Source organism: Diabrotica undecimpunctata, chromosome 4, assembly GCF_040954645.1.
Source record: "Diabrotica undecimpunctata isolate CICGRU chromosome 4, icDiaUnde3, whole genome shotgun sequence".
Lineage (NCBI taxonomy): Eukaryota > Metazoa > Arthropoda > Insecta > Coleoptera > Chrysomelidae > Diabrotica > Diabrotica undecimpunctata.
Window position 1 is genome coordinate 112,871,775 of NC_092806.1, and position 24,883 is coordinate 112,896,657.

The window sequence follows — 24,883 nt, forward strand, 5'->3', positions numbered from 1 at the left end:
CATAATGCTTTAAAATTTACGCAGAAGAAGAAAAAGAAAATATACTAGTTATTGAGTTACATAGGATACAGGAGCAGGAAGCTGTTTTGACAGGTAAGTTCATTATATGTTTAAAAAAATTTAGCAAAGAAATAATTTTATCTATACTTCTCCAAGAAATTAACGCACCACTTTGAAATATTAAAATATTTTATTAGCGTTAATAAAAATTTCCATTGTAATGTTATATTTTGCAAGCCCCTTGTGTATGCTATTCGTACACTCTATATTTATTGACTGTGTTTTATCGCTATAGTTTTTTTTTGCAACAAAACAAAAAAAAGCAAAAAATGTACTTATTCTATAAATATACTAATTTCCAAGTGTTCAACGAATTTTATTCGGCTACTGTTTAATTGTTGATTATTGTTAATTGTGTTTATTAGGGAGCGTCAATCACGTAATTTAACCCAAGATGAATGTGCCCAGGCAGTGATACTGTCGGAAGAAGGTTGGAGTTACCGGAGAATTGGTTGTCGGTTTAATGTGTCCCACATATCCGTCTCACGGGTATTAGAAAGATTTCTCGAAACAGGGGATCCTACACGCAGACCAGGGCAAGGACGAAACCGGGTAACTACCCCTATTCAAGATCGATTTTTAAGAATTTCTGCTCTTCGACAACGTTTTGTAACACATCGAAGTCTACAAATTCAGCTTCGAGACGTGCATGCTATACAAATTAGTACTGAAACTGTTCGCCAGCCACTTAGGGAATACAACTTAACACCTAGGATTGCCGTCCGGGATCCTCTATTAACTGCAGAGCATCGAAGGTGGAGACTACATTTTGCCAGAGAACACGTTAATTGGTTAGAGGCTGACTGGGAACGAGTGCTATTTACTGATGAATCCCGATTTTGTTTGTACAATAACAACAGACGTGTTCGTGTGTTGCGACCACCCATCGAACGATATGCTCAGTGTAACTTCTCACACACCGGATTTTTGGTGGAGGATCCGTTATGGTGTGGGGTGGTATTTTTTTGACCGCACCTACGGACCTAGTGGTCATAGAAAATGAAACTGTTACAGCTGAAACGTACATATTGGAGATCCTGGAGTAATATTTATTACCATTCGCTCCTTATGTCGGTGAAAATTTCTTACTAATGCAAGATAATGCCAGACCTCACGCTGCACATATCGTCAGAAATTATCTAGAAGAGGTAGAAATTAATACTATGGAATGGCCAGCACATAGTCCGGATTTAAATCCGATTTAAAATCTCTGGGATATCCTTGGTAGGCGATTAAGAGCAACACCGATCCAACCAAACAACTTACAGGAAGTGGGAGAGAGGCTGATCCAGATTTGGAGAGAACTAGACCAAAATGAAATACGGCAATTAATTTTAAGTATGGGCCAACGATGTGAGGCTGTTATACGTACTAGAGGTGGAAACACTCGTTATTAAGATTTTTCCTAATATTTTAGTTTACTTTTGTTATCATTATTTTTTTAGAATTTTCCTTTTTATTTTTTTTTTCTCCTGTACTTCAACATGTTCTGATGATTAGACAAATTGTTTTAATTACTAATAAAATGTAGAGTAAATCTGGTGAAGTTTTATTTTTTATTCTTTGCCTGTTTACAAATAAAATTGAATTATTGAAGTGGTGCGTTAATTTCTTGGAGAAGTGTATTATTTTATGTTTGTTTTGTAACAAGTATTCTGAATATTTTCGACTTCCAACAAAATATACAAAGATTTATTGGTGTAAAACATGTCAAGTGAATCAAACAATCATATTACTGAACAACAGCCTCTCACTGTTATAAAAATTCTTTCGAAATTTGTATAAAAATTTATAAATAATTAATTATAAATTATTTTTTATAAAACTATAAAGGTAGCAGGGAAAGTAGGAGACATGAATTTAACCAGTTTGGGTTACGTTGCAGAAAGATAGCAAATAATAGTAATATTCATAATAAAAATGTAAAAGCATTATGGAATTTGTCATCTACTTTACTGCGAAACAGGTAATAAATAAAAAACCGAAAGCCTTTGAAATCCGATTGATCTGGCAACGTCGCGTAACCAAAGTTTTTAATCGATCTGAACTTGGCAGTTTCAGATATTTGTGTAGACCTGTACAATACGTTCTTAACAGAACTTGTGTTTCGATTAGAAAGGTGGGTATCTGTTTAAAGTGTAATATAAGACATTACAGAAAATTTATTCACATATATACCGAAAAAGAAGTAAATATCCGAAATATATTCAGTCATACCTTGAATGAATTCCAGGGTGCTGCCGAGCTTTGGGACAAAGACACTTTGTGAGAAATCATGTTATGGTAATCAACGATGAAAAATATATTTCCTTTAAATGAGAAGTCAGAAAAGAATGTTTCGAATCGTTCGATTGCCATCTTTGTTCAGCGGTTAAGGGGGTAAATTTGTCCATATACATAGGGTGAATTTGCGTGAATTCTATGAAGTTTTCGTACATATACATCTAGAGAAAAGTTGTTTAAAATTAAATTTCCTATCGAAATGTCACTTTTTAAAGACAAAAATATATTTAAAAGACGAAGCAGAAAAACAGACAGAGAGAACCACAATAGGTCTGAAAAGGTCGCAGAGGAATAGTCCAAAAGCCACCTCATAATGCCTTTCCGTTCTAAGATTTTGTCTTCCTCTAAAGACTGTCTTTAGATTGCCTTTTTTCTCATCTTCTATCAAATTTTTTACTAATGTTTACCTCTTTTAAACCGTCCTAATAATTATAAGTGCGTGAACAAACAATATCTTCTTACAAACATGTACAAACCGAAGACCCCTTCTTTTTATATTCCTTTGTGCAAACATCATGGAGTTTCTGAATGGGAATATTAAATAAACGCGCTGACTAATTTGTTCTGCTTTCGACATAATGTTTAAGCACTTGATATCGTTATGTATCATAGCAGAGAGGGGTCCTATAATGGGACGATGTTTACTTTTCCTAAAAATATCGGACGGAGATTAAAAAGTTGGGGGACAGGTGGTTAACTGGCTTTATATCTTAATATTACGTTTATTTTAATTTATTGAGGAGACTTTGTGTTATATTGAACACAAATTAAAAATCTTTGTACATCATAGATTTCTTATCACTGTGTTATTGTGATTGTAATGGGTTGATTAGTTTATTTTTCTACAATTTTATGTATCTATAAGAGAAAAAAGAATAGATGTCTTTGAGATCAGGTACATACAGGCGGAAGCTGAGAATTATATGGATACTAAAAGTTGCCAACGATGAAGTACTTTGGCGCATGAGTAAACAAAAATTAAAGGTATGTTTGATTAATGAGAAGATAGAGAAGATAAGACTGGGGTCATGTGTTGAGAGGTAAAATATATGCATTATACCAAATGATATTAGAAGGTAAATTCCGGGGCAAACGGTAAGTAGGAAGACGCCAAAACTCATGGCTGAAAGACTTAGGCAGATAGTTTGACCACTAATACGCAGATATATTAATTGTCTCGAGTTATATCAAGCTACCGATAAATATCTTTCAGGAGAAGATCCAGAAGAAGATCTTAATATTTCCGATAACTTTTCGGATGTTTTTAATGCCCATAGATTCCACAGTCATAGGAGGAAAGATAAACAACTTCATTTGGACAAACAATTCACTCTTATATTTATAATTTTACTGCTATATTTAGATTGTATAATATGTTACCCATTGCTTTATTATTGATTTTAGGTACCTACTTTAACTATTAAGCCACCTAATGTACATATATGAAAGTAAATAATAAAAAAATATTCTATAATTACTAAAATACTAATACAGTGATTAGGAAGGAAAATCAGACAGATTGTAGATTTTAAAATTGGATTTTTGCCTTTTAAATCTTTTCACCTTTTTCTATACACTATATCTACGGTTTAGTCCAGAAGATCTAGATTTATAAGAAAGTCTTACTTGTTTCCGGACTACATTAATTACCTGATCAGAATCAAATGTTTCATCTTTATTTTTGCAGAGCCTATATGTTGCTGTCTATATTGCCCATTTAAAGAGATAATATTTAAATGAGTAGTATCTAGTGTGGTTACTCAGTTAACATAGTTCGGTTTTCTGAAGCTTTAATAGTAATTCTGTGGAGCGAGGACAAAATTATAATAACGTTTTTGAATTTTTCAGTAACAGTAATATTTTCCCAGAAAGCTGTACTGTTTTTTATTTTCGTTAAGTTAACCGATACGGTTTTTTTGACACCGCAGAATAATTATATACCGGAAACAAAGTTAGTTTGTTCTGCTTGGGCATGTGCTTAAAGGACTGTTTTCAGTTTCAAGATGCTAACGACAGTTTGACTGTATAACTTATTCTTCTTTCTGTGCTATGCCCAATTATCCTTAACTATCAAAATTAGATATAATAATTTAGTTGGCAACCGACAGCTCGGAGAATACGTGCAAAGGATCTGTTAAATCATTCCCTCAGGTTTCCTTGGCTGCGCCGTACTATTGACGGCCAAATAGTTAGAAATACGTATTTACTGCCTTCCATAGATGTACCCATTTTGTTTTTTGTTTTCCTATTTTGCGAAACTTGCCAATAAATTTTGCCTTTATTATTTACTCGCATTAATCTTTTCTATTTATTTTAAAGTTTGGCATTTATTTCCTCAGGTATCTGTAGCTTTCTCCGTGGTTGTTGTTTCCATTTAGTAACACATAAATATGCATGGGATAGACATATCCGTCCTTCGATTTTTGTTTTCATTACCTATACCTGGTTCATTTTTTTATAACATAAACTCAATAAAAATACACTGACCTTTATAAGGCGGTGCATTTGTACTGGTTTTTAATATTGTGAACATTTTTTTGTGGTTGAATTAAAAATAAAAGCGCATTTCTTAGAAAATATAAAACAAAATATATACTCTTATTGAAAATAAAAAATAATTCCTAATAAAATAAGAAATAATTATTTATGCCCTACGGAAACGATTCAAATATTTGACCTTCTATGGCTGAACAGTATCCCAATCTGTCATAAAAACTTATGTGGACAGATGAAAGAGTTTTTGCTGTAACAGAATTGGAGACGTCTCTTATTTGATTTTTTAATTCATCCATATTTTGGAGTTTAGCCTCAGGATGGCCACTGATGATGCTTTTTACATGTCCCCAAAAAAATAAGTCGATGGGTATAAGATCTGGGGATCGCGCAGGCCACTTAATATCGCCTGTTCCACTTTTAACTCGATTCGGGAAAGTATTGTTTAAATACACCCTAATAATTTGAGCGTTGTGAACTGAACAACCGTCTTTCTGCAACCAAACATTCTTCAGATTTACATCAGGAAGATTGAAAATAGCAGGAACAACATAATTCTGTAACAAATCAAGGTATACTCTACTATTCAAGTTGACCTTAATAAAAAATGAACCTATGATGTGGTCTTCTTAAATGACAGTCCAGACGTTAACTTTTTGAGGACGTTGAGTTCGGTAAACAACACTTCTGTGCTGGTTTTCCCGAGAACAATACCTCTTAATGGAAGAATTGTATCCCCTATCAACGAAACAGAAGAATCATCAGTAAATAAAATGTTTTGAATAACATTTGGTTCCATGTAACCATGTCTCCATACTTTCGTTACAGTAACATTGATAACATCTAACTCTCTAGCTACATTTCTTCTTTACGTGTTGAATCTATCTCGATTGTTGCACAAATTTGTGTATCCCGGTATTCTCTTTCCGCAATTTTTTCTGGTGGCACTTCTTGAGCGTGACATGTTCTACAATTTTTGAGGCAATAACAACTCTCAAATTTTTTAACAATATTATGAATTGACTGTATGCAAGGATTTGGTCTTCACTCAAAAAAACCCAGAAAATAAATCTACACACTGTTGTCCAGAATTACCACCATAAAGCCATTTTATTATTTGAACCTTTTTGCGAGCGTATAAACAGACATGTTGTTTACAAAAATAAATTAAAAATCTACGCTCTTATTGCTTTAAACAATCATTGTATAATGACAAATTATTGACGACGGGTCAACGGAGGTTCGTGGAAAGTCGACGGCGTGCAGTTTGCCATTTATAGGGTGTATATTTAATTTAAAAATCTTAAAATCTAAAAATAAAAAAAATCTTCAGAACATGAAGCTGAATATATATATTTACTATTAGGTAGAACTTTCAAATATTATAAGTAACTGAGAAGACTGGATCACAAACTGTGTCACAAACTGGATCACAAAAATGGCTTTAGTAGTAGATCAAACGGAACACAAAATTTTAGAAAACACAAGAATTAAAATCAATAATTAATATTTCAGAAAGTTAAAAACATCGTAGACGACACAAGCCTAGTGAGAAATTCAGTTTCAAGAACCATAAGCTTCAATTCCTACGTGCGCACGACCATGAATTGTTAAGATGAGGACATAATTCAAATCTAATATTCAATATTGAGTCATCCCCCCAACTCTGCACAATACTTTTGTAAATACTTTTACTAGTATTTTACAAATTCTGCGTAGATATCTGCATAGTGGCGTGATGTATTTGTAAAAACTTCTGTTGAAATATTTATAAATATCATCTGATTTTTACCCGTTTTATTCGAGTATCATTAGATTTTCTATAATTGCTTTGTAGCTCCGATTAAATACACATGTATTTTTTGTTATTATTGCCTTTTCCGTTCGTTGACCTAAAATATGCCACAATTATTTATATTAGTATTTTTTCAAAAACTCGGCCAGTCCCACCACTGCCCACCAACGCTGGAAAATACCTCGCAGGCGACGAGAGTAAATAAACCAATGTAACGCATGTTTTCAGGGTTCGTTGGTTGATATTATTGATCAGATTGTATTTCGTTTTTATTTGGATTTTTCCACGATTGCATTATTTAGCCCTATCATTGCACAAATAGTGACAGCAAACCGGTCAGCATTTTTACTGTTTTGTTTTGTAAAGAATTGATTGAATTTCAATTGGTAAATATTTGTAATTAAAGAGGGTTTAATTAGAGTAACTATGGCTAAAATTAAATGTACAAGGTTACCACAGAAACTAGAAGATGACGATTTTATTTAACGGATTTATTAAAATTTATCAATATGTAGGTTGACATATCTTTTAAATGTGAAGTTTTCAGAAATTAAAGACTCAACAATTGTTCTCCTTATGGTGGCTTTTCTTTTCCCATTGAAGTTTGACAACAATCTCAGCCAAATAAGATATATCTTGTACAGTTCCACACAGTGAATATGACCCAAAATCAGTCCAATCTCTTATGTTTTTTATCCATGAATTTTATTATTTACATTCAAGAAATATTAGATAACTCACATTGATCCAAAATGCATAAAAGTAGGTCACGCGCTCTTTGATGTTAAAAATATGGGCGCGAGCGCTGAAAGATTAAGTAACAAATCACAAAAAGAGAACAAAATTAGTGAATATATTGACACCCTTACTAATTTGGCAACCTATAAGCATTAAATAGAGTAAATAGAGTAAAAGTGAAATATGAAAACACATGAAACTAAAAAATCGAAGATATAAAATAATATTTTAATCTAGAATAAAACTTTGGTTTAAATATCTTTCTTGCCACCTCAAAAAATATCCATCGTGCTATGGATTTTGATAAAAAATTGTTACCTGGATACGTGCCTCTGGCAATCCGATTTTCTCCGCTAGTCGTTCCCTGGCGAAAACATCTGGATAATGCGTCCGCTCAAATTCTGAAAATAAATAAATACAATTTAATGCTAATATTATTGTATTTTATCTCCCATTTCCTTTTTTATCTTCTTTTTTACTTTTAAATTTATCTCGTTTGTATGCAAGTTATACACAAAAACGATACATGTATTGAGTATTTAAAGAAGAAGCTGTATAGAGAGAAACAGCAAATTACATTAGAATCAGAAGCATTACAGAAACTACCACACAAAATGAAAATAAGAAATAATTAAAAAGTGTAAAAACACTTAAAAGGCCTAGAAAAGATATCAAATAAATATTTGAAATACTGTAGGGAAGCAATGAAGGAATAAATATTTACATAACCAACATTTATATAACCTAACAAAATTTTAAAATCGTACTACTTATCCTATTCAAAAAGCGATATAAAAACAACCAGAAAACTACAGAGGTTTTAACTTGTTAAAGTCCACTCTAAAAGTGTTAAGTGAAAGTTACAACTAAAAGTTTGTCATCATTTTCATTAGTACTACAGACCTATTGTAAAGCCTCGACCTTTCCAAGTCTATTTCACCTATTCATTGCCAACCGTTGCTAGTTTGCTGCACCTACTTTTCTAGAATCTTGATGAACACCATCTTTTCTTCTAAGTTTTGTCTTATCTCTTTGGCTACTTTCCATCAGCTTTGTCATAAGGATTCTTCTAAGAGGATTGTTCTGTTGCAGCCATGCTAGATGTCTGCTCGTCTTATTCTTTCTAATTTTATGAGATATATCACGTCTTTACCGTTAGGCATCTGTTTTTATTTGTAGTATACCTCATAGTTGCAACTTTTTCTCCAAATAATAGGACAATTCCTCTCAGGATTCTTCGTTCAAATATGAGCAAGAGGTTTTAATCTGTCGTTGAGATATGTAGACTGATAGTATAAGGGTTTTGCACATTGTTATTTTTATTTTCTGGCTTAACTTTTTACTTTTAATGTATTTACGATGCCAAAAGTAGCACTTATTTGTCAGAATTATCCTTCGTGTGGTTCTGTCCGTTATAAAGGTGTCATCGGTCATGAGGGAGCCTAAGTATGTGAACTTGTCCACCACTTTAAAGCTTAACAGTAAATTGGGGGTTTGGGGACTAAAATTTTGTAGAAAATAGAAAATCAAATGATGAGCTTTTTGCTTGGAAAGATCGTCTACTAATGCAGTACTTTTTAATAAAACAAATAACCAAGAAAGCATTCGAGTTTAGCATGCCAGCATTTTAATATTTGCGGTCTACAGAAAAAGATTTGAATAATATAGCGAATTCACGATTTTAGAATAGATAAATAGCTTACAAAACTTATATACAAAGGCACTCAAATAAGACATAGAATAGGAAATAAAAATATTGATTTCTAAGATGAAGACAGTCTGCAACTACTAGTTTACAGATTTAACACAAAGGCTTCTTCTTCTTTTTCTTCGTATGTTAGGCCTTAAGATCTGTTGTTTCTGGTCTGATTTAGCAGTATTTTTGATGTTGACTGCCAGCTGTCTCTCCATCTTTTAGGGGGTCTGCCTTGTGGTCTTTTCCTTTTGGTTTTCCATCTCTTACTAGTCGGGCAAGTCTCTCTTTTCCCATTCTGTTAATGTATTGGTTCCATTCTCGTCTTCTTTGGCGTCCCCATCTGACGATATCATTTACTTTACATATGTCTCTGATTTGTTATTTAGGGATTTTGAAACTGCTATCGCCCTTAGTGTTTTTGTCTCTGTTGTTCTTAAGATTTTCTTTGTAACTGTTGTTTCTGCTCTTATTTCCATAGCATAGGTTATATCGATCTTACACAAGTCTTGTATATGCGTGTTTTTCCTTCAATCCTCATGTTGCACCCTGCTTTATTATGGTCTGTTTTTTAACCAGGAGGAGTAATTCAAATTTTCCGCGCTGTAATGCTTGTTTGTAATTGGTCCAACCGCAGGCAAGTTTACTCCACTAAATTATGACATGTTGACACTAATGACATTTGTGAAATTTTAAAATTCAATATTTAAGTATATCGACGATTTTTTTGTATTTTCTGCGTTATTCCTTACATTTTTAGATATTTCGTTTGTATTTATATAAAAAACAGTTCTTTTCAGAACTATTTCGCGACATATTAGTGTTATTAAGATAACAATGTGGATTCGATGCCAAGTACTAGTGGTAATTATTCCTCTACACCTAAAAAATATCGGGTAGATTTGGGTCATATATCTTCAAATGAGAAACAAAACATGATTTGCTTATACATTATAAACATGTATAAATAAACAAATCAAAATTGATAATTCTGGAATGAAAATAACAGCCACGCTAGCAAAAATAAAACAGGCAACAGGTTAGTTTTGCAGAATAGTTATTGTTAAAATCAAGATTTACTAAAGTAATGCTAATTTTATTAGCACATTACTTTAGCTTGTATTGGAATATAAGCAGACTTCAACAGTAGTATTGTAAAATTCCATTGGATTTTAGATACCATTTTATCACGAATATATCGCTTTCGTATACGTTCTTTTTACGATTTTCTTCTTTAATGTGATAAATAAACTCTAAAAATTCTTCAACTTTTTCATAACAGTCCAACATTTTTTTATTGTAATTAGAAATACTAAATAATATATATTGGAAGTGAATTCGAAAAATTATTATTCAAACCCAAAAAAGAAGATGTATTTGGTGACTTTTCTAGTAACTTTCTTGGGTGTGAATCTGTCTTTTTAGTTTACTCCTCCTGGTTAAAAAACAGAGTATAGCTTGTATGCAGGCTCCTTCGGAGATGTTTCCTAATACGATATTTGTGTTACCAGATAGTTGAATTTTTGGCTTCCTAGCAATAACAAGGGACTAAGTTTCTAGTACTGATATTTTCAGGTTAATTTTCTGCGTTAGCTTCCAAAGTGTGGACCATCTGTTGTAGATCATCTTCATTATCTAATATTATTACTGCGTCATCTGCGTAGCATAGAATCTTTATTGCTCTGTTGCCCATGTTGTACCCTGTTCCTGAATTTTTATTTCGTCTATTAGGTTGTCCATTATCAAGTCTAATAATAATGGGCTCAAGCTATCACCCTGTTTTATACCTGATTGAACGTTGATTTCGTCCATTAGTTCGGTTGTTAACACAAGGTCAAAGGAATTTAATGATTTCAATTAAAAAAAAACGAAAATGTTAACTATTATAAAACCAACTAGGTGTAATTAAAAAAAAACAGTGGCGTCAGCATAAACAGTGGAAACAAAATACGTAGAGGTTACACTGTCCATCTATGAAGACGCGAAAAAAGAAATAATGGATCAGGTTCAAAAGGCGAATGAACTGGTATTTATTAACACAATAAGCGAAACCAATGCATTTCTTTTGAGATGTAATCAAGAATTTATAAAGTTTCTATAAGACCAATAATGACGTATGCGTCATAGCCGACACTCGACACAGCCAAGACACATAAGCTGTTGGATACAGCGGAGATAAAAATTACTCCGTGGAGAAGAATTACAGGAAAATGTAATATACAGGGAATGAATTGAACAGAAAAAATATCAGAATAATCACATGTGTACAAATTATTAAAGGAAACAAGGCTGGTTACGATAAAAAGGAAAATCAGCAAGCTTTCCATAGACGTATCGATCCTGGAATAAACAAGAATAGTTGCTTGTAGAAAAAAAGAAGAAGATACGTAAAGTAAATATAGAAGTAAGTCAAATTAAATAATTTTTTAATTAAGATGGGTTCCATTTACAGTCTGTAATGTTATGTTTTTTCATATATTTATATTAAGTACCTAATCATTCTTCTTTCGCTAACCCTCTAATATATCCTACATGTTTTGCGTTGCTATATTCCAAAAGTTTTTTATTGATTTACTGCATATTTATATAAATTTTATTTTATTTAAATAAGAACAGATTATATATTCTTATTAAGTCAATTTACAATTAATGTGCAAATAATTTACTTACAAAATTTGCTCATTAATTTTTTTGTGGCATTGTAGAAAATATTCTTTGATTAAAAAATCATGAGTTTGATTATTTTATAGAAACGAATGGAGCGACTTACCCTTTTCTAAACTATCGATTTGTTCATTGGTAAACGACGTTCTATTCCTCTGTAGTTTCCTTTTCAGTCTCAACCTTAGCTGGGAGTCTTCATCACCCGAAGAATTATGTTCGGAATTTCCGTCAGACGTGTTCTCGTGCATTACGTCAGCTGAAACAACAGAAATTTCATTTTAGAATATTTGGTGTTTATCTAGCATTCATTTTGAAGCTTATTCAGCTTCGTATCGAGAATCTCTGTTCTCACGTTTTCGTATCATTTCTAGTTTACAAAAGATGATTGTGGAAATACGGAAAATGGGTTATACAAGGGGCGATTAAAATCGATGATAGATATTAAGTAGAAGGCTCGAACCAAACTTTTTAGCTATTAAGAACAGATGTTAAAATTTATTTGAGCATTGATATTTTCTATCGCCACCTATGCTTCAGAAACTTGGACAATAAAAAAAGGCGATTCGAAGCGTATAATGGCATTTGAAATGTGGGTCTACCATAGAATGTTTCGCATACCATGGACGCCATCGCACAAATAACTCAATTCTAGCAGAACTTAACATAAAAACTAGACTTATCACAACTCTCAACCAAAATATACTAAGATATTTTGGAGATATAACTAGAAGAAGAGAAGGCATGGAGCGAATGATAGTTGAATGTAACGTAGCGGGTAAAAGATCCAGAGAAAGATCTCCAGTACGATAATCGGACCAAATTAATTACATGACTGGTTACTCATCCTCTGAAGCAAAACAACACACACAGGAAAGAGATAATTGAACAGAAATGGTCAAACAAATTACATGACGCCACTACATATATCATGACTACGCTGTCCTGGAGTTAACACGTTGAAGACGTCATGTGAGGCTCCCTTTTCCAAGGACTTTCACATGCCAAAAGCTGAAAGCAACAAGCAAGGCAGTTGAATCTTCTTCTGGATCTTTTACTGGCGATGACGATCTCAAAATTTTCACTGTATAAGAAAAGGGCAGGATGATAGTAGTCCCCTCACGAAATAATAATACGTGTCGCGGGTGGAGCGTCTAGGAAGCATTGCTGCTAGTAGGATTCGTTTTTGACTTATCCAGGTATCAACTTGCTATCAAGTTGCTCAAACACTTTAAAAAATAAAGAGAGGTAAATAAGTTGGACCAAATGATCCCGCTGTGGAAGTGTGGACAGTTTCAGACAAGAACAAGTTGGCTAACAGGTTTGTTTAATCAAATTATAGAAGTGAGACAAATGCCAGACGAATAAAGAAGCATTACCTGTTTACAAAAATTAAGAAGAAATATCTCCAAGAATACACAAACTACAGAGCCATAAAACTACTGTGTCACACCATATGGAAGGTAGTAATGGATAGATGGATCAGTTCTTAAGGAGCTTGTGTGGCGGGTACCCAACGAGAAAGTTCCTGGTGAGTATGTAAAGCTTATGGGAGACATGTATGAGGGAGCAAAACTAGTTTTAAGACAGGTGTAAGGGAGAATAAAAAATTTCATGTGAAAGTAGGATTTCATTAGGGCTCAATGCTTAGTTCTTATTTATTCTCATCAGTATTGGAATACTACAGGGTAACATTCTCTGACACTTAATATATGATAATGACGTAGTGTTAGTAGGAAACACTAAAGGGGATTTGCAGTGAATCAATGAAAAGTAAAACAGTGGAAACAACTTTTGAAGAAAAAGATTTAAAACTTAGTAAGACAAAAAACAAAGAATTTGGAATTTTTATTTGAAGGTGAAGTTATATGGAGAAATTATTATGAAAAGTAATAGTTTTAGTTACCTAAAATTAGTATTACATAACAATAGGAAAATAGGTGGAGATACATGCAGTAGAGTTAGGGTAGGATGGATGGGATGAAAGGAACCGAGTACTGTATTGTGTGACAGAAATATTCCAATGAAGCTGAAGAGAAACTTCTATAAACCTGCCATAAGACCAGCTATGATATACGGAACTAAGGGTAGTTGGGTAGTTAAGTAGAAAGGGGAAAAACAAATGCATATGGTGAAAATGAGAATGCTTGGATGGATTAGTGGAGTGAAAAACAAGAATAAAATTAAGAAAGATAATATTAGGGGAAGTATAGCAGATTTAGCAATTGCTACCAAAATGAGAAAGTATAGGTTGAGGTGGATGAGGCAAGTTCAACCTGAAAACGCTAATCACCCAATACGAAGAATAGATGATCTGATGGTTCTTAAAGGATTAGAAAAGTAGGACCAAAGAAGATTTAGAAGGAGGCGCTTAGGCAGAATATGTCGATAAAGGGATTGATATTGGTAATATACCCAAGATAGAAACATATGGAGAAATGTAACTAATGAAGCCGACCTCGGATTAAGATAAAAACAAAGAAAATATTAATGATATGAATCAAGGAAACCAACATTATTATTAAAAACGCCTAACTAAAATAAAAGGGAAAGCAACCAAGCTTTTAAATACAAACAAAATTATTCGTTGTGAATTCGGTAAAAAATACAAGTTTGTGAATTAAGGTCTTCAACAAAAATTGGAATAAAAAGCTTAAATTAGTATTCCCAAAAACATTTTAGAGTTACTAGTCAAAACAAAATTCTAACTAATCACCTACTAACCCTACTTCATTTGATGTACAATTTAAAAAAGAATCCAATTATTTTAGCCTCAATTTTTCAGGTGGCTTCATTGTCATCGGGCGAGTTTTTCGTCTCTTTTTTGCTGTGTTGTTGACGTTTTCCAGCGTGTTAATAGAGCCGGTTGATATGTCCTTCCCTTTCTAACTGCCGTTGTCGGGTATTTTCGGGAAATTTACCGCTAACACAATTACTAGTTCGGATCGGGCAACACGGACTCGCTGGAACGGAAGTTATGTTCATTTTCAAATGCCCTACGACAGCCTGAATTATTTCAGTCGACTTCAGCACGTTTTCTCTGAATTTTCACTCTACTTGGAACAAGTTTTCGTGGTTGAAATAGTTATGGGAGTGAAGAAAGGTTATTTTACTTCCTGTTTTCCGTCGGATACGTTTCGCCATTTCTTATAATCGGTTTGAGTTATGGGTTCTCGGATATGGCCACTGAGAAAATAAAAACTATCAACCAGTCAATCTTTAGTCCTTAAATAAATGTCTTATACTAAACTACGACAAAGATTTGGAACTCGAAAAGCTATAATATTGTCGTTTGGCATATTTCTCAAGATGTTGTTAATAATAGTAAAGATTATATACTTATATTAAAGTTTAAATATAAGAATACAATTTTTATTAAATTTTATATCAAAGTTAGACAGCTAAAAGTTTATGTAAAAGTCACAAAAATTTTATCCTGCGTATCTCGTAGAGTATTATATGTATATACGACAAAAATTACTGAAAGTAAAATATTTCGCCATTTGGTTTTTAATTATGGCATTTTCCTACGACTTGTACCATTATTATAAAAATTCCAGTACGTAAAATTTGTTTTTTTACATTGTGGTTTTTCAGCTTTTCCGTTTTTTCACAAGCGAATTTTCAAAACGGGTTTTAGTTGTACGATAATATGAGGAATTCAATAAAGATTGGACAAAAAATGACAACAAATATACTTTTCTTATAGTGCCTATCTATTTCGGATGTTAGCAACCATCATGCCACGCTATATTTTGCAAACTGCGGTTCTGAAAAGATTTATTATTGTTGTATTCAACCACGTACGTAGACTTTCAGCCAAGAGATTCTTCGCCTTCCTGGTTCTCGTTTTCCTTCTACTTTTCCTTGAAGAATTAATTGCAGTAACCCATATCTTTCGCTGTTCCTCATGATGTGACCGAGATATTCAATTTTGGCTATTTTTATTGTGGTTAACAACTCTTTTCCTTTTTGCATTCTAAATGAAACGTCCTGGTTAGTAACGTGGTCCCTATAGGATATCTTCAGGATTCTATGATAAAGCCACATTTCAAAAGCCTTAATTTTCTTACAGGTAGCGTCTGAGTACGGAGTTGAGTCCACGACTCAACTCCGTACAATAGTATGGGAAAGATATAACGTCGTAGTAACCTGATTTTATGGGTACTGGTAAATCGTGGCATCTGAATAGCTTAGCCATTTTTTTTATAAACAACAAAGATAAAGGGGTCCAAAGGATTTCGCCAAGGCTGTTGCATTGCATCTATGCTCTTTAAGGTTTATTTGGAGGTCTATGTGTGTTAAGATTTGAGATCATAAGTTGTACAGCTTGCATTTTGCGGATGAATAAGTAATACTTGCAGAAGATCAAGATGATATCCACTATATGTTGCCAAGAATAGATGGAAAATATACTAAGGAGGTTTATGAAATAATCCATCAAATATAGAGTATGTAGTAGCGAAAGGTAAAGAAAGACATTTAAGGAGCACATAAATCGAAAATAATAATAGCTAAAAATGTCTCAGTGTAAGCATTACAAATGATGTTCGGAATTCAAAAGAAATAGCTACTAGAATTGGTCAAGGTCAATACTGAATAGTATACTTTGGAATAACCACATCACCCGAAACACAAAAATTAGGATATACAAAAGTATCATAGAAAGTATTGTTACATATAATTAAGAACTTTGGGTTATAAATAAAAAAGATGCATCCAAAATAAGAGCAATGGAAATGAATAATTGGCATAGGTGTTGTCAAATCACTAGAAGAGGTAAAATGAGGAATACTGAAATCAGAGAGCATATTTGCCTAGACATTGATATCCTGAAATATATAGAATGCAGAAGGCCGAAATGGTCTAGCCATGTCGAAAGGATGAATAATCAAAGAGGGCCAAAGAGAATGTTACAGTGAATCCCCACCAACCGCAGGAAACAAGGAAGACCAAGACGGAATAGCCGACTATGCAATACGTCTATGCGTAATTTTGTAGGTTTAAGATAATCCGTACAATAAGGCATATCCTGTATTAAACATTTCTAACTCGTAATGCCATAATAGACTAAGAAATAGGTAGTTAATTCTAAACGCCAGCTTATCTAAGGAAAAAGGAACTGTAAGTCTCTGGGTACCGAATAAGGTCTACTTACTACTAAGCAACCCCAATTTAGCCAAGAGACAACTATTTCAGTAAACTTAAAAATATATTTTCATCCCTTATCGGATTCATACCATTTAATAGGAATGTAGTAAGGTAATTATACGCCGCAAATCTTAATAATTTGGTCAATAAGTGAAATAATGACAGGTTAAAATTAGATTTTTTTTGCAATAGTTTGGTTCTTTAATATTTATTAATTTTTACATAAAAGCGGTACAATTTCTTGCCAAACCTTTATATTATTGTCTAATTTCAATAGCTTTTAATCCTGGATTTTGTTCTCCTTCTTCGTGTGCCTCATCCTTTCACAAGATTGGCGATCATCACGGACCATTTTATTTTGTCTACAGCAGCTCGAAGAGCTCTATTGTTGGTTGTCCACTCCACTGCTTTAAATTGTTTAACTAGGAGGTGCGTCATCTCCTTGGTTCTCGTCTTTCTTTCACTTTCACTTGGATAACCAATCACATCAACTTATATTTTTCATTCCTTAGTACCAAAAGTGTTTCTAAAGTAGTTCGTTTTTCTTTTCTTCATAGTGTTTAGTATTCATTTTTCTTCTTTCATCTTGTCTAATGTTTCTGTGTTTGTTTTTATTATCCCGGTACTTTTATAGCGTTCTCCGCCTTTCGGTTCCCAGTTTCCAGCTACGTCGGTCATTCCATTCGCCAGGGTGAAGGTTTCTTTCCGACATTGCCTTCTGAATGCCGCCCAGCCAGGATTGTTTTGGCCTTCCTCTCTTCCTTCTTTCCCTTGGCGTCCATTTTAAAATTTGGTTTGGCAGCCTGTCGTCGTCCATTCTTTTCACATGACCATACCAGATCAGTTGTCTCCTTTGAATTTCGTCAATGATGGTTGACTTGACTCCCATTATATTTCTGATATGGTCATTTTGTATTCTATCAAGCCTTGATTTTCTAGCTGATCTTCTCCAGAAGTCCATTTCCAATGCAAGTAGGCGTCGCTCAAGGGATTTAGTAAGTTACCATGTTTCGCATCCATAGAGCACTGTACTTTTAAAGATGGAGTTAAAGAGGATATGCTTTCTTTGATTTGATAGTTCTTTTGACCATAGCATCGGGTTTGCATCGGGTTATTTATTACTTCTGGGGTATGCTCATGCGATAATATATCACAATGTGACATCAGCCATATTCTTTTTAAGTGCGATAAACATAGGTATGAAACAGATCAGCTGTATTCAAAACTATCAGAACTTAAAATTCAGACTCACATAAACATTTACCCATTTACTCTCCTTAGATAGTAGAGAAGTATACGAACTAATATGTAACTTTTTATTTAAAGTTGGTTACATTATTTAAAAACTAATATCTTACATTACAATTCTGTGGCTAAAGGACTAGTTTCCAAGCCAACTCACCAAACACACACACAGATATTGACTAAAAAGATAGAGAAGGAGGGAGATGGGAAGAAGGCACATCCTGATATACTCTTAAATCAACCACACAATAGAGAAAAGAGTCCACCAACAGTAGCCGAGATTAAAACAGCATTTAAAAAATTAACGAATAATAAATCACCGGGATCAGAATAAATAATAATTAACGCTACTGAAGAAAGAAGAAGACTCATTAAAAAAAATACATGAGGAGATAAAGATATAATTGAATAAACAGTTACCAGCGGAATAAAATAGCAGTATATTGTACCATTACCTAAAAAAGAGACTATCTTGTTGGTGTTTGAATAAAGTATTTTGGAGAAGTGTAGCGATACATTAAAAAAAGGACGGCTGTGTTAGATGGGACATGTGGAAAGAAGGAAAGAAGGCAAAATACAAAAAAATAAGCAATTTAAGTGGCACTAGGAAAAAGAAAAATAAGAAGACCGAAGCTGAAATACATCGAACAAATAGAGAATGATATAACAACTTTAGGTATAAAAAATAGAAAAACAATGCACGACACAGATCAGGATGAAAAAGAATCCTGGAGCAGACCAAGACCCAAAAAGGATTGTGGAGCCAGTAATATTGATGATATTACTTGATGTCTTAGATATCAATGATCAAGTTAATAACCTAATCGAATTAATACTACATAAAATAACAACATACACATTTCCGTCTTCTATCCTAAGTGCTGACTTCTAATTTTTAAAGTGTGCATAATTGTCATATATTTTCTGAGATATGTGATGTATGTTCTGTATGTTTTCTTGTAACTGTCCCTGTAGAATAGAAACAAATGCATGACGATTTTGCACCTGTGACACAAAACTCTTTAATCTTTTACATTTCGCTCCTTCTCATACAACTGAATGTCAGGTGTGAGGAATATTCCCATCTGTGTGATCATTTGTTATAGATTTAAAAATACGCACACTGGCTAACAAAAAACCAAAGATGCATAATTTATTATTTAAGAATAGTATCACCTAACTGCAGTAGGCAAAAAAAGGACGTGGGATCGATTTAGTCATATAACAATCGTTTCATGTAATCATGTAACAAAATCGTTCAATCTAGAATAGACTACAAGCCTATGGAAGATTTTTAATGGGTAATTTGACCCAGCATGAATCACGTATAAAACAGTACTACAATATGTTATAACAACTTTAGAAACCCTGTCATAAATTCTTATCGGTACAGGTAATTAACAGGTAAGATAAACTTACCACTCAAGGGGGTACTTTTTGGCCAAACACATGCACGGTATTTATAACTTAAAAATGATGACCTGCAATCTAATTTCGTATAAAAATTTGTAAAAAGGAGTAGGAAAAATTTGTTATTTTCGGAAAACGTTTTCCCAGTTTTCGTCAATTTGATATAGTACGGCATTTACATAGAAAGTTTCGGATCGGTATGTAGATTAGTTTTTTGTGAAACGCCGTATATTTCGGTTGGAACAGGGGTGAGAAATTTAAGGCACATCCTTTAATTTGAACCCCCATTCTTTGGCACCGATAATGATTGGAGGCATTGTTTCTAAAGCTGTTATTACATATTGTAGTATTAATTTATATGTGATTCGTGCTGTGCCAAATGACCCCTTAAAAATGTCCATGGGCTTGTAGTCTAGAAGTATAATATATTGCTGAATTGCCATTGACAATTGACAGAAAACATATTGTTTTAGTTATGTAGATATTTTCATTTATCACTTTTCACTTAATTTTACTTATTGTCGAGAAAAAGTAGTCAATACAAATCACTTCAAAAAACTTCTTAACTTTTAAAAGGAACTGTTTAAAGGAAAGGAAAATAATAATCAACACAATAACGTACCTGAATTGAGACACGAAAGAGAAATCAGTTTTCAGGAACTAGAGATAGCCATAAATTCACTTAAAAATATAAAGTCACCAGGACCAGACGGAATAGCCAATGAGCTTTTAAAACACGGAGGAGAAAGTATAACCCTAGAGATGATAAAACTTATCCAAAACTAATCTTGCTTTGCAAGATATCAGACTCATAGAGAAAGACCATAATGATACCAATGTTCAAGAAATGAGATAAAGAAGACCCCAACAATTATAGAGATATAAATCTACTGAACAACTTTATCAGATGAACAGCAAGGATTTAGATCCGGAAGATCCTGCTTAGACGCCGTATTTGTACTAAGAAAAATCACAGAAAAGGCCATCAAATACAATAAACTAGCATATCTATGTTTTATAGACCTGATAAAAGCTTTTGTATTTAATTAGAAGACGTCTTACACCTACTGGATAAAAGAAACATACCAATCAATATTATACAAACCATCAAAAACATCTACTTCCATAAATCGAATACAGGCAAAGGTAAATGGAAAACTAACACAGTGTATACCAGTACAAAGCGGAGTCAGACAGGGTAACTCGTTAAGCCCACTTCTCTTTAATATAATAATGGATAAAATAATACAAGCAGTACTTAAAGGTTATGGTTACAGAATAAGGAACAAAGAAATCCAAATATTATGTTATACAGACAACACCGCATTAATCGCCCAGACAGAAGACGAGCTCCAAAGATTAACACAGATCTTCAATATAACAGCCAAGAAATACAATATGATAATATTAGTAGAAAAAACTAAATGTATGAGAACATTTAAATACACACTACGATCTAAAATCGAAATTGATGGGAAAATAATAAAGCAGGAAGCTAGGTTTAGATATCTGGAAACAGATATAACGAGTTACGGAGATGTTAAAGAAGAAGTACGACAACAAAGCTTAAAAGCAAGTAAAGCCGCAAGATCTCTTAATGATACAATTTGGAAGAACAAACAACTAAAGCAAGACACAAAAACAAGAATTTATAAAGCAGCAATTAGACCTATATTAACATACACTATCTAATCTAAAACGAGACGACTACTAGAAACAACAGAGATGAAATACTCCGACAAATATCAGGGAAAAGTCTGTTTGATAAGGAGAGAAGCGAAAGCATAATAAGAGTATGCAATACAGAAGACATAAATGGATGGATGACGAAACGCAAACAGGAGTGGGGCGAACACATTATTAGAATGGTAGAGGATAGCATCGTACGAATAGCATGAGATAAGTCACCAAATGGACGAAGAAGTATTGGCAGACCAAGAAAAAGATGGTGCGATAATTTATACAATTTAGGAGGCTAATATTGAAGAAAAAACAGGCTTTAAAGCTTATATACAAGAAGGAAGAAGAAAAAGAAAAACAAAAAAACGTTCAAAGTGATTTTAACCAAATAAATAATTAACAAAATGATTCCAAGTAAAAACAAATAATGTAAAAACAGATGCATATACAATTATTTTGCTTTGTCACTAATTTATTTATGAAAGTCAAAACGTGAACCTGCAAATTGCACAAAATGCAGGAATTCAACAGAATCCCCATTAGTAAACAAGCTAAGAAAAATAAGGATATGGACGTTTGAAACAATTCGGGTTTTCGTAAATGCCAATATAATTTTATTCAACCATACTTGGTACAAACCAGACAAAAATAAAATAGAATGGCCGTCTCGAAGGAAATTTTATACCCAATAACAAGAAACTCAAAAATAAATCAGCCAAAATGGGATCAGAAGAGCACAAGAGGACAATATTCAATTTCGATACAGGCGCTTAGACCTGGCACGGACAAATAATTCGTTTAGAGGACGAAAAAATTGTAAAAATCTAAAATTATGTAAATTCGGGAATAGAGATTCGTCGGCAGAAAACATAAACAAGGGTCTCGGGAGGCGCGCGCGGTGCGAGGGGCAGAAAGGGAATAGGATCAGAAGATGAAATAAAACAAGGAGAATGAAATAGCGAGGGTGGATATGAAATAGGGTGGAGTTTACAGAAGCGGAAGTAAATAGGGACGCGCACAACAGGGTGGGAAATCTACGGGAATGTTAACTTTGGGCTGGTGTCGGCTCGCAGCCTTTTCGAGTTCTCTCCCACATCCGTACCACACATACTTTACCCCCTGCTAAAGTTGGAGCTCTCTCCCGACTGAATGCTGTCTTCTTTCCCCAGGATTTCTGTCGTGGAGACACGAGGAAAAGCTACACGTTATCGGCTTTATTAATGCATTATCTAATCAACTCTTCGCGAGGTATAAACTTAATGTGGAAGTTTAAGGGTTAAAGGGTTACTTTTCTCTAATTACGCTTGTGTAAAAGGTAAAATACTTTCCTTTGGCAAATATATAAATATTACAGGGGTTGTTTGGTTCGTAATTGTCTTTGATTTACAAATGTTTGTTTCACTTTGTGTTACATAATTTTAAGCAATAAAACTTTAATAATAGCGGCTTGATTCAATTATTTTATAATAATAATACTAATTATACTAGATTTATATGAACTTAAAATAATTTTCTTCTGGAATTTTTATACTAACTACATTTTACAGGATGAAACCACAATTATAATTGAAAATGTTTTACAATTTTCATTAAGAATTCCAAATTTGAAGTTTAGTTCGTTTTTTTTTACTTACAGTTTATTTGTTGTTTAATGGTAGTTATTTAATTTTATCTGCGTTTCTGATAATAACAATTTGAAATTATTAATGCTAAGACTTTAAGCCTTTAAAATTGTATCGTCAATATTTCTGATGTGCATCCCGGGTCGACTTTTTTAAAGGAAATTTTGCTTGATTACATGAAATTAACTTAAAAACACTTAAGAAAAATAACGATAACATGTGATTGAACTTTAAAAAGACAAACGCCTCCAATCATAAAAAAAATTCATTTGTAGGAATATTTATACTATCCCGACATTGGACATTTTATTTATTCCCAAAATTATTATATTAGCTAAACTTTCCACTCCATCACTGTATGGCTTCTAGTGGCGTAACCATACCATCTGAGGAAATTTAGTTAAATATTTAATTTTAATAATAATGATGAATAGGTTACACGTGTGAGTATATTTTAATGTAGGTAAAAGAAATAAATATTATACTTATCATAATCAATTTATACTACCTTTGACGTCCAGTTTTGCATACTACAATTTGCTATGCGTCGTCAGGTCTCTGGAAAGGTAACTTAAAAGCTGAAATATAAAGGACTCCCCAATGGCCTTATGGAAAACCGGCACCGGTCAAATTAAACAAACGTTCGGTCACTGATATTTTTCAGTGCATAGACTAAAAAAGACAATGGGATCTAGGTCTGATTATTATTCTGACAACTTCAGAAGGCTGTAGCTTCAGAATAATAGTTTTCCAAAGATCTCATTGACTTTTTTAATCTACTTACTGAGAACTATCATTGACCGAACTTTCGTTTAATTTGACCAGGGCCGGTTTTCCTTAAGGATAGTTGCGTGGTTCCTTTTCACTCTTATAGTACTGTCAGGTAAAAATAATAAATTGTTCCAATATTATATGTGCACAGTTTTAAAGATGCACAATTTTTGTAAATAAACAGGCGCATAGAGATTACCAGATCAGCATTTATACGAATGAAGCCACTCCTAACGTGCAAAAATCTAAATTTGGAGATCAGACTACGTACCATTCGCTGTTATATATTTTCAATATTATTATATGGAGCTAAGACTTGGACATTAAAAAAATGCAATTAAAAAAGAATCGAGGCTTTCGAACTCTGGTTATACCGCAGAGTATTAAAAATATCATGAACTGATAGAATTACAAATAAAGAAGTACTGGAGGGGGTTGGTAAAGAAACAGAACTAATCAGCACTATACAAACCAGAAAACTGGAATACCTAGGCCACGTGATGAGGGGACCAAAATATGAAATTTTGAGACTCATCATACAGGGAAGGATTCCAGGAAGAAGATCTGTTGGCCGAAGGAAGAACTCATGGTTGAAGAATCTACGTGATTGGTATCAATGCAGATCGATTGATTTGTTTAGAACAGCAAGTTTAAGTAGAGAGACGGCACTCTAAGAAGTAGAAAACTGTGCACATATATTATTGTCATAATTTAGTACTTTTACCCGACAGTATCCTAATACTGGCAGTTGATGTTTTAGCATTTCAGTTACCTTTTTGGAGACCTAACAATGCATAGCAAATTGTAGTATGCGAAACCAGTCGTCCAACGTAGAATGAATTGATTCTGAGTAAATCTATTATTTACTGCTTTTACTTAAAATAAAATAATAATTTAATAATAACAAGATATTTAATAATAAAATTCTTTTCTGTTCCGCAAAAATATCAATAACATCATCAGAGTTTAAAGATTGAGTCCTAGAATTTTCAATAGACAGAATAGCCAAGTTATTATTATTAAATCAACATATTTTTAATATGCACCTTGGCTATTCTATTTCAATTTTGAAGGTGGAGAAAAAACAGAATATCCCTGACAAATAATTCAGATATGTATTTTTTATATATTTCAAGAAACTTTAGTGCTTTATTTAATAAATCAGTATATCAATATAATCAATCAATCAATAATATTTAATAAATCAGTATAATTTAAATTTTGCAAAGTTTCAGATTGCACAACACTGCAATTGAAAACAATTTCATTCAATGGAAGGAA

The 24,883-nt window shown here is 33.1% G+C and overlaps 1 protein-coding gene across 6 annotated transcripts in view; it reads right to left on the bottom strand.

Annotated features, from left to right (window-relative positions):
* The window catches only part of toy (paired box 6 protein twin of eyeless), a 187,478-nt gene that overhangs the window by 35,488 nt on the left and 127,107 nt on the right, over positions 1 to 24,883 (bottom strand). For 4 of the 6 annotated variants that reach the window (XM_072530020.1, XM_072530019.1, XM_072530016.1 and 1 more), the window contains exons 6-7: positions 11,833 to 11,982; positions 7,688 to 7,770 (exon numbers count right to left, since the gene is read on the bottom strand). In XM_072530020.1, coding sequence (XP_072386121.1) covers positions 7,688 to 7,770; positions 11,833 to 11,982 — 233 coding nt within the window. The remainder of the gene's footprint in view (positions 1 to 7,687; positions 7,771 to 11,832; positions 11,983 to 24,883) is intronic. The other 2 variants (XM_072530021.1, XM_072530018.1) reach the window with 1 other exon arrangement.